A 15,264-nucleotide genomic window follows, 5' to 3' on the forward strand; every position below is an offset into this window, starting at 1 on the left:
ATTAATGGAATTATTACAGGCTGTGGACGTATGAGTGCAGCGGAGTTGGAGGAAAGTATAAAAAAGATAAGAGCTGCTTTGGAGTAAAACGTTGCCGTATAACGCTTGAGCCTGGAGCAGTCTGAGATGTGAGGCCCTCTGTCTGTGGTGGTCCATGCAGCGATGAAAGAAGGAATGAGAGCTCAAAGCAAAGGTTTGTGTTCATGCAAAAATACTGATCTTTAGAGACGGAGGGGCATGCTTTACTTTAAAGCAAAGGCTCCCCAACTTTCAACATATTCTGTGCCAGCTTTCATTAAACAAAATGTGTAGAAAATAGGAAAAAAAACTGGGGCTAAGATTGGATTGATTGTCGATTGAATATGGAATTGGACTACAGCGTTCTAAGCTTGAACCAAACTTTAATAACGCTTGAACTTGAAGTAATAGTGTTTACAATGACCAAAGGTGAATCAAATCTAGCAATAGCTCCGTCAAAAAGCGTGCCACACCAGATACACCCATAGTTTCAGATCCTGTGCTCTAAAAGCATCATTTGTAACCAATACTCTGCAACCTATTGTATAGTCCAAGTTTAGGCCATTTAAATGAGTGGGTTTTCATTTCATCGCCCCTCACAGATGTGTACTGTGGGTTACAGTATAAGCAGCGCTACTCCTGACTCTATCATGGAAGTATTTACTGGCCATATGGTCAGTGACACAAGGTCAAGCTTGTGTTTTAAGTGAAACCTCTGAGAGCAGTAAAAGGCTGGCATACAGGGACTCAGACAAATTCAAGCATTAGCACGTTGCTAATTACTGAGGCTCACTTTTAATAATTACTTTCCTGACATATGATTTGCAGCGCTGCAGAGGTGGAAAACATCTCATACACAGACCTTGCACTGACCAGATGGATGCAATACTGATATGTACTGTGATCGAGATGAGCAAGAAAATGTTTTTAACTTTAAAAGGATATTATTTCTAATTTAATAATCAAATTTAAAAGGGTTTTTACGTGGTGATTTAGACATTCTAAACAAATGATATTCCTCTGGGTAACCTCACAGTAAAAAACAATACAAAAATATGCTAATACGTTGAAAAATGTAATTCCATTTTATTCACACTACAGTGTTAAAGTATGACATGATTCATGTTGGGCACAACGTGCCTGTTCTATTTATTAATAATGCATTACAACAATTGTAAAAATTATTATTTCTAAATAATTCTTCTAAACACAAATCAATAGTGAAAACACCACACAAAACTACAACTAAATCAAATAAATTCAGAAATCTTTTAAATTTGTTTATTCTTTAGTTACTACAAAACAATATTGACAGCTGCCCAGCTGTACTGAATTTACATTTGTAATTGTTAAAACTCACCCCAAGTGTTGAAGTCAAAGCAGAATCTTGAATAGGCCTGTGCATTTGACAAAAGTCAGACCAAGTGGATTTTCGCCATAACGGTCAGAAAGCATGAAATATCACATAAGTGCTAGAAAAGTGGCCCACTTTAGACTGATGTCGCAGTGAAGGCGATATGTTCTCAGTAGTTAAAGGGGAACGCCTTTACAGCGCATAAAGGCTTCACTGTCAGGCTGAAATGACCATAAGGTTCCTGAAAATAAACAGGAATCAAATGGAGTGATTGATTGAATAAATGATGGAGCAGAGAGCAGGACTTTCTCTCTCTCTCACTTCTCACACTTCCGTCCTATAGCGCGAGGCCAGATGCAGTTTGGACACATGTTTGTCCCTCACTAGTGAGACGGGGCTGTTTGGATGAGGTACATCATTGTTTGGCCTATGGAAATATATATCTTGCTCTGGGACTTGGATTGCAATTTATAGCAATTATTTTTCACTGAACTTTAGTAAAGAAAACATGATAATTCATATCCAAAGACACATTTACACTATCATTATTTTTGTTTCATTTTCCAAAAACTTTTACTAGGAAAAGTGAAATGCGAGACAAAATTCAGTCCCTCTCGCACTCTTAGGTCAGCAGATCAGCTTCATCGCATCCCTATAAGACAAAACGGAGGTTTAGTGGGGACTGTGCTTTTTTTGTGGGTGCCCCAGAGCTGTGGAACTGGTTGCCATTAGAGATTAACGGCACGTTTTTAAAATCACTCCTAAAACACACATTTTTCACTGACTTAACTCTGAGCAAGATGTTTTTTTCAGATTTCTTGTTGCTCAAACATACTCGGCTAAAGATGGACCCACTGACCAACCTCTGACAAAAAAGCCTTCATGTGCCCGCCATCCCCTGCCTCTCCGCCCCGGCCTCTCCGCCCCGGCCTCTCTGCCCCGGCCTCTGGGGTAACAAGAGAGATGTAAACAACCAATTATTGGCTAGGGCCTCGTTGATATCCCTGAACCACTATGAGGCATGGCTTCAATAAATCCTTTGCTTCTCCCCGCACAACATTTGGATGTCTGTCTGCAAGAATGTTACTCATCAGCCTCTTGTAGCGCTTGTCTTTTGCACATACATAATATGTCCAGCCAACCAGGAAACCCCCATGACACACACATCTTGCAGTAATCAGCTCAATTAGTGGGGGTCTTGGTGGAGAGTGGCCAAGGTGAGCAGTGGGAGGTTGTGAAAATAGGGGCTGGTCTATTAGAGGCAATGTGATCTCCTTTCATCAGGAGTGTTAATGAATGTTTCTGATCAGGCTGATACAGGGAAACAAGTGGTTTACAAACACTGTCAACAGCCAGACACATGAGCGTGTGCACACAATCAGTCTATTCTTTGCAAATTATTAATGCACCTACTGTGCACAACATTGTATAAGTATTTTAGGAAAATATGGTCTACTCTGCCATGTTGAATAGAAATAGACTTAAAAAATATCCAATGACCAATAGCCTCTCTGCCAGCTCCAAGCACAGATAAATTCAGTGGCATTTCCTGGATATTTTCCAGCAAATTACTGCTGAATATGAGCTATTATAACTTCTAAGACAAGATAAATGTGAGCTGTAGTTTGCATGTCTTTGTTTCTTTATGTTTTTTGATTGATTGCGTCAAGCTTTTTAGGACAAATGGACCACTCAAGCATGTGTATGTGTGTGTGTGTGTGTGTGTATGTGTGTGTGTGTGTGTGTGTGTGTGTGTGTGTGTGTGTGTGTGTGCGTGTGTGCGTGCGCGTGCGTGTGTGCATGTGTGTGGTGCCTGTCTCCGGGGAAGTGGCCTTGCTGAATGGCTCCCGTTATGGCACATTTAACTGTTGCTGTTAGATGAATGGACGTGATAAGTTTTTAGTTTTTTTTAAATCTCCCATCACTTTAAAAGGCGCGTCTGTCATGGCATTATTTACACACGCTTACATTTTCACTCAGCGCGTTCACTGAGGGAATTTATACCTCGTATCAATCAAAACTGACAAGAGATTATTATTATTTGTCATTTTTGTTATGGTGAAAGGAAATCCTTAAAATACGTATAAACGCTCAAATCGAGGCAAATAAACATTTTAATTGTTTATTATTATTATTATTATTATTATTATTAGTAGTAGTATTGGTATTATGATTATTATTATTATGGTTCTTATGATTATTACTGTAGTAGTTTATATTATCATTATTTGTATTATTATTATTATTATTATTATTATTATTATTATTATGCAGCGTGCGTGCCTGGGAAGTGTGTGTGATGTGGTCCTTTGTGGGAGGATCTGACAGTGCAAGTGTCTAATGAAGAGGTCCCTGGGTGGACAGATACACATCTACCACTGGTCAATGTCTAGACCAGCATTCAATAATTACACACATCACATTACAAGGTCACGCGCGTGACACGCTGTACGTGACGCACACGCGGCGGATGCAGGGACCGGATCATGTAACCTCTGCTTTCTGTTTTGGTTCTTGTTGAACTGGAAAGAAAACAATGTGCAACAAGTGCCAAACCTGTTTGGATCTTATAATTAGGTCAACTAATATATATTAATAATTTACGATAGGCCTCCATAAATCAGGCAATTGGGGCTTTACAGATGAAATCCTCCTAATTCTTTCAATGGTCGTACATCGTCTCACCTCAGCTGATCGGTGCAGTTTTCTCTCCTCGTGGCTCTCTCCTCCTCAGAGTCCTAAATCCTTCTACAAAACACGTGCATCTGAACTTAAACTCATCTCTGTGTTTCTGATCGGAGCTGGAGTGTTTATCCTCTCTCTGAAATGGATGGCCCACACAATAACTACACTATAATTCCCTACCTCTGTATACATTCAGTTTGTTAACTATGCAATTCTTAACATAATTATTACATATTTAACTATTTCATAACTGTACAATGTAACTGTAATCCTTGTTTTATTGGTTCTCTTATATGCCAAATAATGTAAGCACACTATTAATTTAATTAACTCGAAGTATCCATTTCTTCTTGTTCTAAATATCTAGGCTAATAATTCTCTGATTTCTGCATATTGATATATAAACAGAAAGTTTGATCACATTTTTTTGTTGTTTAAGTTACTGGTAATTTTGGAAAAACATAATGTCATCAAATGCTATGTTGAAATGATTTGGTTTTTTTTTAATTTTTATTTAGACATATTTATAATTTTGAGCAGAACACGAACGAGCGTCGTAATCCGCATTTTTATTAATTTAAATGTTTTTTAAATGGTCATCTCAAACTTGACCATCTCAGCTTAACAACTGAAGCTGAAGGAGTGGATTTGATCTTCCAGCGCGCGCGTCTGAGAGCGGAGCGCCTTTGGCTGTGTCTCTGGCGCCATCCCTCCTCCGACTGCGGCATGATCCTCTGCAACTCTCCAAACTCACCCACGCGCTCTCTGTTTGGCTGCTGCAGCTGTCCGTCAAAGTTAAAGGGAAGGGAAAAGTGTTAAAGAAGAAAAATGTGCGCGTTCTTACTATTGGGAAGGTGGGCTGCAGTGAAGGGAACAATCGGCTTGACTTTGCCAGGGAGCCACCTCAAAGCGTGTCGGGTTACTTTGAGTGACAGCGTAACCATGGCAAATAATTTGACTAAGGCTATTGTCTTATCCTCGCCATCCCTGGGTCAGATAACCGACCAATCAGAGTTCACATAAACGCTTGTCTTGCCAGCTTAGAATAATATTATTAAAAGGAGGCAGCAGTCAGGGCTGTGGGAGTAGGTTGTGTAGAAACACTACGGAAAAGGACGTACCTACGGCGCAGAACGCTCTCTTTCGCTCTCTGCTGCTGCTGCACATCTGAGGAGTGTCGCCTGGGGTTTTGCACGGCTCAATGGACTTGACTGGATAAACTTTGAACTTCTTCGCCGGGACTTTTGAGGACTTTTAATGAACAATGTCAATGCTTCCAACGTTCGGTTTTACGCAGGAGCAAGTTGCGTGCGTCTGCGAGGTGCTCCAACAAGGGGGCAACATAGAGAGACTGGGCCGCTTTCTGTGGTCTCTCCCCGCCTGCGAACACCTCCATAAAAACGAGTCGGTGCTGAAGGCAAAGGCGGTGGTAGCTTTTCACAGAGGCAACTTCCGAGAGCTTTACAAGATCCTCGAGAGTCATCAGTTCTCCCCGCACAACCACCCCAAGCTGCAGCAACTGTGGCTCAAGGCGCACTACATCGAGGCGGAGAAGCTGCGCGGACGGCCGCTCGGAGCCGTGGGCAAATACAGAGTGAGAAGGAAGTTTCCCCTGCCCCGGTCAATCTGGGACGGAGAGGAGACCAGCTATTGCTTCAAGGAGAAGAGTCGAAGTGTACTGCGGGAGTGGTACACGCACAACCCGTACCCGTCCCCGAGAGAGAAGAGAGAGCTGGCTGAGGCCACTGGACTCACTACCACGCAGGTCAGCAACTGGTTCAAGAACCGGCGGCAGCGGGACAGGGCAGCGGAGGCCAAGGAGAGGTACGGGACAAAAGCACTTTCATCTTTTCAATACTGTGTTCTTCATAGTTTCATAGAGTCCAAGCAAAGTCTGTTTTAAGTGATTCAATGTTTTTTGTGTATAAACAAAATGTTGATCTGGAACACGAGTATAGAATAAAACATGACATTGTTTGTTCCACACATGTCAAAGACTTAATTCTTAAATGTTTAGAGTATAACATTTTGAAAAATGATCAGGCCCTGTGAGTGTATGATTTAGTATCCAATAACAAAACAAAACAAAACAAAGTCTCGAAACAAAAATCAGTGAACGTCGCATCTTTAATTTAAGGCGATGTTTTGAGGCATTTCTTTCTTTTTTTGCATTAAATATGACATTTGTGGCCCACCTTGTTGGACAAAACTGTCATCCGCCACTTGTTCTGTGCGCTTGTCTTATAATTTGACTATTCACCAAGTGTAAGCAGATGTAAACATACATTTATGTGTGTGTATCAGGCACACACGGAGGCGGTGCATGCGTTAAAAAAAGTTGAAACACAGTAAATTAAAGGCTTGTGCACAGGTAAATTATAAGGTAATCACATTTGCACCGGGCTCCTTTTATGTTTGATAATAACACTTATTCAAACATCAGATTTGAGTGTGTACAAGTTTAACCCTTCAAACGTCATGACGCGGTGACGAGACGCTCGTGAGCCGCGCGCTGAGCCGCGCGCTGAGCCGCGCGCTGAGCCGCGCGCTGAGCCGCGCGCTGAGCGGGGGGAGACGGGTTGCAGTCAGGTGTTCTCTGGCTTGGTGTCTTCTTTCACCTTCTGGCCTCTAATTCGGGCTGAAAGCTTTACGTAAATCATGTCTCCCCCCAGACTGGAAAAAGCCCTTACTCACCTCCCACTACCAACACCGTGGACACTTTACTCAGCAAACTTTCGGCGGGGGAATAATTCATGTCATTTATTCACGAGTCCCACATATGGTCAATAAGACAAAAACGGGAAAATCGGATATATTCAACTTCAATTGAAATAGAAAATAAATAAATAAATAAACTTATTTTGTCTCGAATTAGGCTACTCACAAAACTAACTTTAAAAATACATGTACATATTAAAGCACAATTGTTATAAAAAAGTATAACATATGCTGCTACTTTGGGTGATTGTGTAGACCTAATTTTTCATCATTTACTTATACCTTTGTAGATTTTTATCTGCCAACTATGTTTCTCTCTATTTATTTATTTGTATTATTATTATTTTGTTTGTTTACTTTTGTCTTTTTTGTGCGTGCAGAGAAAACAACGAGAACTCGAACGGCAACAATCACAACGCGCTGTCCTCTTCCATGAATGGAGGTAAAAGTCTTTTAGGAAGTTCAGACGATGACAAAACGCCGTCCGGGACCCCGGACCACCACCACAACTCGTCCCCGGGCCCCGCACTGCTGATGGGCCCCAACAGCAGTGGTTTGCAGTCTCTCCACGGTCTCGCTCCTCCGCCCGGCCCCAGTGCCATCCCGGTACCGAGCGTGGACTCAGTGCACCACCACCATCACCACGGACTGCACCACGACATTCTGAACCCAATGTCGTCCAACCTGGTGGACCTGGGCTCGTAGGCCACAAGGACAAAGACAAACCACAAAGCACTGTGTTTCAGGATCACCTGAGGTTTGGGTGAGACTCAGAATTATCCAGAGAAAACGACTCTTGGCAAATCATTTGAAAAACAAAACGGGGATTCAATCTCTGTTTGGTGCAGAGCACAGAGTTACACCCTAGTCCCATGCCTAACTGTCTTAGTGGAAGTGAACACACCACTTTTTGCAGTGGTGCAAGAAAACCGAAGGTGAGACTTCATGGGAAAGTATTTTATCAGAATGTTACACCATGATATATTGTTAAAACAATGAAACCAAGGTCTTAACTATCGTTACTTATTGGGGTGTTATCACATGGCCCCGGCGCTTTGTCTACACTATTTTTGTTGTTTACATGTTTTTATTTTAAGGAGAGCCATATGATATTTGTGTTTGTTTTTTGGACATGTATGGGCATGGGGCTGGACGACAATGAACAATGATGATGGGGTTATGATATTCTCAAGTGTCTTATGTAACGAGATCTTAACCTTCTGATAGAGAACGAGTGAGTGCATGTAAACTTTTCGATATGAAACGTAAATCATTCATACACTTATAGTTTCATATACCCTTTGCAATAAAATAAGAGAAATACACGGATTGTAATTGCGAGTTGAGTCGTTGCTTTTACCTTTGTTTTATTTAAAATATTTTATTTAGAGTGTAAGGGATATAAAATAAGTTTTATTATAGCGTATACTCTAGTGCTGCCGGTGTCTCAATGTGTCAATATTTCTGAACATTTTACGCGTAAATGAGGGACGTTTTCCACAGAAGTTTGGGTTGCAATATTTCAAAGGTTATTCATCCTTTCATTTTATTTTTGCGGATTTTGCGTTCATAAAAATCCGTGTTGTTGTGGAGAGTAATTTTAAATGTGCAAGATAAGCTATAATGAATCTTGTTAATAATTATTAATAATTACTAAAAGTTAATAATTAGATAAATATGAAGCAGTTCATCCAAGATCAGATCTTATATCTATTCAGCACAAGCCATCGAGTTGATTATTGGCTCCAATTTACTTTTGATTCTTCTGGAATTAACTTACAACACGTTGTTCTTTGTTGTTTTTTACGTACCTTTTTAAGTTGTAAACTTAATGAATCATAATTTCTATCAAACTAGAGTTGTGGGCTGTGTTCCTTTTGTTAGTTTGTGCACACAGGTGAAGCTTTAGCATTTCAGACATATTGAGTACAATCTAAACAAAAGCTCGGGGATGTTGGCTTCATTAAGAGCGTTTTCCGCACGTCCTGTTTCCTCGTGGCCATAAACGGTGTTGTTTGTGGAGCAGCCGCTGGGCTCGTGAAGGTCAATTACACGCGCGGCTCAGAGCTCGTGCTCTAATTAACGAGTGCCTGAGCGGCCACTGCATATGGCTCTTTTCAACACAGCGCTGAGCGGCTTGTGAATTAGACATAACACGGAATAGTTGGTCTCTCACCAAACGCCGCTCTTCCCAAACTCCTCTTGCTTCCCATAAGGCTTGAAACATGAGCCTCAGCTGGCACCGCGAGGCGCATGTGTCTCCAAAGAGCTGGTATTAAGGCTATTAAATCTTTTGGGCTAAAGATGCTGGAAAATTGTAAAACCTTGAAGAAAACGTTAATAAAACCCGATCTGATTGTGCCAAGGCTTATATACGTCTATTTTGTCCAAACGAGCAGGATCGGTTGGACAGGTGTGAGCACCTCCTGGAGAGATTGGATTAAACACATCATTGTGTTCGTATGTGAAAGGATTTAACGTTAAGTGCGGGATGTAAGTGCAAAGGTGTATTTAATTTTGACTCCAGGGTGAAACCCAGAGAAAGACAGAAGTGAAGAAAAGCCTGAAACAATCACAGGGGAATGTTGTGTCCTGGCGCTGTAAAACATGTGTTTAGCAAAACACGGCTAGCTAAACCCTGCTTTGTGCACAGGCCCAAACTGAGCCACGCCAGCCTCCGTATGGCAGAGGCCTCATACAGCAAAGAACGACGATCATATTTATTATCAAAATTAGATGTTATTAAAAATGAGCAGATCCCTCCTTACGGGTCGTATTACATATACCCTTAATTTAATAACTGTATAATTAGAATACCACGTATTGAAACACACCACGCACTATTAAAAGTCTGTGCGTAAATGTTACTGAGTATTATTGGGGAAACGTTTACGCCCAATGCCATAGACTTGGCTTTCGAGTTTATATGTTTTTAATCAGCTACTACTACTTTAATACTTTAATATTTTAGTATGTGGATGTCAGCACAATAGAGTCCCACTAATAGTGTTAATGTGACAGGTTATTATCCCAGTGGGGAAATGGTTCTTTCCCTAAGCTGCCGTCATAAGGTCAGAGGTCACACTTTTATAGCTGCAGTCTCACAGTGTCTCCCTCACAGACACCTGCTGATGGTCAAAGCCACACCAGTAGCAGTAGTAAAAAGTAAAACCACACAAATCCTATGACATTTGGACTAAAATGTGACTATTATTTGTCATTGCAGGGCTTGTAATTTTGACCAATGATGTGAGAATCTCAAATATCTTTGTATAAAACAAATTTTCAATTAGCCTATACTTTGGTTTAAACAAAGTAACAACAGTTGGTTATGTGGCAATCATATTTGTACTTGAAATAAATATTCAAATATTATTTTAACCTTTTACAGAATTTGTGGATTGTGTGATCTAAAATATTTTTTTCATTTTTCTTAGAATAACAATCACAATACATCTTCAAATTGACTAAACACACTGTACAAACTATAGTTGTAGCTGTATGTATACTCAGGACCGGGCCTCACAAATGCGCTTTAGTATATAAAATTGTGGTCCTTGAACACAAATGTGAAAGTTCTATTGCATATAAAATCATTTAAATTGACATGTGTGATTATAAGAGCAAATGTTAATGTATGTTAGTTGAACAATCTGGAGTAGCATTGGTAAGTATATAAGTCTTATGGTATATTAAGTAAAGAAAAGCACTGCTGGCTAATATTTAACATGAAAATCCTCCAATATCTTCTGGTATCTTTCTCTGATATCAATATCCTCGGGAGCAACATTTTTTCAGTCTTGTACTTAACAGAAACAAAAAAGATAAGATATCAAATAAAACAAATACAATTTGATCTTGCACTTCTCTTAAATCTAATCTTAATAGAGATGTTACAAATCTACTCATTTGCCACCTTATCCAAGTTAGTCCTATTTTAATGCTTATGAAAATGGTTATGAAAATAATGGATGACAATAGATGGAAGCTTCTTCCATCTATTGTATTTTGATAACAGTTTAGATCAAATGAATAACTCCATTTCTTCATCACTTACTGTCTAAGTCTTTTTCACAGCATCTTTGCAGGGGTCAACCTGAGTGCTGTGTTTATGGATGGTCTTGATTGCAGTCATCGCTGGGCCGTTGACCATGTTTGCCATATCAGGTGTGTCCCATAAAACGGGATGAAGCAGTGGGGGGCTGCAGAGTGCGGAGAGCCAGGGAGGGTACAGAGTTGTAAGATTATCCTTTCTCAAAAGTGAGTGATGGCAAGGGGAGCATTAATGCACTCTCCGTGTTTCAAACGCGCACAGTTACAAAGCACACATCTATTGGACCAGTGTCACGTCGGCACATGGAAGAGAAGTGCAGCGCAAAGATGGACTTTTGAAAGGGTTCACCTGAGCTTTCCCATGGTCACTGTAAACTCCAGCTGGACATGACAGACACTCCATTCTGGTCACATTAGGTTCACTCCAATGGCTGTTCCAGTTTTTGTTATCTGACACCGCCCAGTTTAATCTGTTCATGATGAAAAATATGAACTATACTGTTGAGGTGTTGACAGGACAGGCAAAATCATGAGAGTACATCCAGGAAATGACATCATTTATCAAATGCACCCTTTAATCACTCTGCAACATTGATTATTTGATGGTATTTATTCAAACAGTCCAACACAATATAGTGAAAATACTTTGGAGTCATCATTTTTATTGTGTGATAATATCATAAATAAATAAGTGGACACAGCAGACACACACACAAATACTGCACATGAGGGCTTAAACAAAACACAATGTAGGACTTACAATTAAAACCACAAAGCCTTCTTGTACAGTGCACTGTTAGGTGTTGGTAAAACCTCATCGTGTCCTGTGTACGAGTCTCACCTGTAGAGTCCAATGTTTATGATAACTAGCAGATATTTCATTAGGCATGTTCTGATTAGTTACAGTCCATAGCCTAATTCACACACATAATAACACAAAACACTTTTGCATCTTATATATGTGAAATTGAATATATAAGTCAGTATTTACAACTCTTGAAGTCAAATTGTTATCAAAAGAAGTAACCGTAGCTTCTTTGATCATTTTCAGTATAATTTAACAGTCAAATGGTCTGTATTGTACCAATAGATAGATCAGTAGAACAATGGATGTTTCAGGTCCAACAGGACAAACTGTGGACAGCATGCGTCATAACCGTTGGAGCTCATTATTATTCATTCGTTCATTCGTTTCATTTATTTATACAGGGAAAACCCAATGAGAAAAGTTCTCTTTTTCATGGGTCCTTGTTACAACACAACACAAAATAAACAACCATAGGATACTAAAACACAAATAAAACAATCAATAAAATTAATTAATACATAAAAACACATTCAAACATACAATCTGAGATACAATTATATAAAACAAGTGCATTGGCACTGAGGGTAGTCCTAGACCACACACACACACACACACACACATATATGTATATATATATATATATATATATATATATATATATATATATATATATATATATATATATATATATATATATATATATATAAAAGTAATATGTAGTATTAAGAAAAACTTGTGCAGAGAGCAGCTAACCCTAACGTAAACAGCTCAAAGTCACACGTATGTATTCTAACGCCATCTAGCGAGTGCATAGCGCAACTGTAACACAGTAATGACAGGCGTGAGCAGCAGTCCAAATGCTATTCATTTCAGTCAAAAACGACCTCTGAATATTCTGGATCAAAATATAGTAGTAGTATTATTGTATAGATGTATGAGGGCTACTAGGGAAAAAAAATATTATGTCAACAACAATTAGGCTATATCTTGCCCACATACTTGCATTGTAATTTCTTGTAACTTGTTAAGTTAACCTAAGTTGAACTCTATTGTCCCTCAATACGTGTTTGGGTGCAGAGTCATAATACAATAAAATGCAATACAATAAAAATGGTACAAATACTGAATATGTAAGTAATGTAATCAATACAATTAATATAAAACCGATTCTATTTCCACTCAAAGCAGAGCGTTGCTGTACTGGTGTGACCTGGAGTACGATGCAAAATGAAAAAAATATTAAATGTTATGTTGTGCCAGAGGTCCCTGTACAGGACTTACTGGCAGATGACAAATGGCTCAGTCAATTGTTGGAAATGGAGAATCCCTGGGTAAAATCTGTTTGTGACATGGAAAACATTTATCAAAACATATAAATTAAACAAATGTATTATATTTTTAAGCTGGTTGGTTTATGACCAAGCTGTTTGGCACTGACCTGAGATTTAAGATTTGGATAACAAAAGGCATATGAGTTTTTCACCAGATTGTAAAAGAAAATCAAATGAAAAGGAATCCTTTAGTTTGGAAAACAATACTTTTATTTGTATTCACTAATAAGTTATTAAAATCAAGAAATAAACAATGCAACGATTATTATATGCCTCTGACAGAATCTTTATTAAGGCTTATAAATTATAACATCAGAAGGAGAATAATATCTGAAGAATAAAATTGTATTAAGGACCTGGACAGCCAATACATTTAATACATTAAAATTAAAGGGGGGAAAGAGGGTAATTTGGTCTTAATGGACAAAGAAAGGGACTTCACAATGGAGGACCACAACATCTAATGTTTGAAAGGAATTAAGTTGGATGATTGTGACCCTTTTCTTTATAAAACCATATCAAAGTGTGGTATCCTCCCAGTACTCACAGGGAGGGATGGGAGGAACTGTGGTTACCAGGGGGCATATCATTATCATGTGTTCTGGGAGTGTCCTGTTGCACGAAATAGAAAGAAATGAACAAATCATTGCATTGGATGCCCAACCTTCCCAATTTTGTCTCACTTGTTTTATCGTTTTATGGGGGGGTTTCTGAAAAAATGAAAAAATATACATAAATATGTAATAACACAGTCTGGTACATGTGGGATAGAACCAGCAGATTAAGCTTATCGTAAGACTAAAATATTCTGTTTTGCATAAAATGTCATTCTTGCATCACAATTGGGCTTATTAAAGCTTAGCACACTCCAATACACATTCAGCAAAATGCTGAATGGATGATGACACCTGGTGGTTGAAACGAGACATGATGAATAGCTACTCTAATCAGGTACTAAGTGTTATTTTTAAATGTTCTAATAATTAATTAAATATATGAATAAATAATTCAGATGATGGGGGTGCCACAAACACTGAGAATATGCAGAGAGAGAGAGAGAGAGAGAGAGAGAGAGAGAGAGAGAGAGAGAGAGAGAGAGAGAGAGAGAGAGAGAGAGAGAGAGAGAGAGAGAGAGAGTAGGGGAAAGTGTGAGAGAAATTTAAAAAAAACGTGATATCTTTCTGTTTCAACTTATACTCATGCATTTTGAAGGTTCACTAGAGGGCAGTGTAACACACAAACAGACAAAACACTGATGTAATTTTATCACTCTGACTCCTCTCATTGGTTAATCTAAACAACAAGCAACAGTAGAGTTCTTACTGACACACACACACAAACAAAAACACACACACACACACACACACACAGGCTAATTCTCTCTGAATTAGCATATATATAGACTTATTGTAATCGCTCCTGAAATTAAATTTAACACAATCTTATTGTTCACAAAAAGAGTCAAATGTTTAGTTCCTCCAAGTTACTGGTCCAAATCTGAAATTATTTCAGTTTGATTTCAGTTCATCTTCGTCCAAGCCAAAGTGCTTTCTCCTGATGCTCAAACGTAAATTACAAGCCCTGAATTGTGAAAGATTGACCTTTTAAAACAGTGTGTGCAGTTTGCCCTTGCCCTGCTCTTTTGGGAGCCTCTGCGTCCATCCAAAGAGGAAGGGGCACGCTTCAATAATACATGTGTTTTGGAGGCCACCCCGGGAGAGAGGGCATTTTCAAAGAGGTGCTTTAAATATGCTCCACCGGCAACTTGTGTAAAGGAAGCTATTAAAAATGAAAAAAAGTGGTTGGACAAAAGGCTTGAGCCAGGGACCTCCAGAGCACCGAGCTGGCAATTAACTAACCGAGTGAGTTTTGTATAGTCCCAATTCGCCAACAATAGGCCGTGTTTCAAATGCGGAATTAAAAAGTACAATTTGATTAGGGATTTCCCATACAGTCTTTTTGCAAGAACAAGTAAAACCTTTTAGCATGGAAACAGGGAACAATGATTTCATACATGGTTTTAGCTGCTATGAAACACCTAACTTCACTTTATGTGCAAACTGAACACCTGTTTACCAGTTCATTTCTTGTTGCAATTTAAAAGCAACATTTAAAGTGCATGTTGTTCTTCCATTGCCTCTGCTTGAAAAAAAAAAGATGCATCTCCATGTGACTGCTCTATAAATTGACTCTAGTGACCCCAAATATAGGTTGTTTATTCATGCATATGACCCTGAGTTGAAACAGTTTTTAGAAGGTACAAATGGCAATATGAAAAAGTTATTACTCCGGCATGT

The 15,264-nt window shown here is 39.1% G+C and overlaps 1 protein-coding gene across 1 annotated transcript; it reads left to right on the forward strand.

Moving 5' to 3' along the window:
- The first annotated feature begins 4,919 nt into the window (after positions 1 to 4,919).
- On the forward strand, positions 4,920 to 8,105 carry six2a (SIX homeobox 2a). Its single transcript, XM_072437066.1, has 2 exons — positions 4,920 to 5,881; positions 7,156 to 8,105. Exons 1-2 carry the CDS (start codon positions 5,322 to 5,324, stop codon positions 7,478 to 7,480), a joined length of 885 nt encoding a protein of 294 aa, XP_072293167.1. The 5' UTR covers positions 4,920 to 5,321; the 3' UTR covers positions 7,481 to 8,105.
- Positions 8,106 to 15,264: the final 7,159 nt, after the last annotated feature.

The sequence above is a fragment of the Eucyclogobius newberryi genome, unplaced genomic scaffold (genome assembly GCF_026437365.1).
Source record: "Eucyclogobius newberryi isolate DKJ021-1_F unplaced genomic scaffold, fEucNew1.0.hap1 SCAF_8, whole genome shotgun sequence".
In the NCBI taxonomy this organism is placed as follows: Eukaryota; Metazoa; Chordata; class Actinopteri; order Gobiiformes; family Gobiidae; genus Eucyclogobius; species Eucyclogobius newberryi.

What these genes read in the sequence shown, in the direction of transcription:
- six2a (XM_072437066.1), top strand. Translation starts at nt 5,322, where the DNA reads ATGTCAATGCTTCCAACGTTCGGTTTTACGCAGGAGCAAGTTGCGTGC. An exon ending in GCAGCGGAGGCCAAGGAGAG is followed by an intron (nt 5,882 to 7,155) that starts GTACGGGACAAA and finishes TTGTGCGTGCAG; the next exon opens with AGAAAACAACGAGAACTCGA.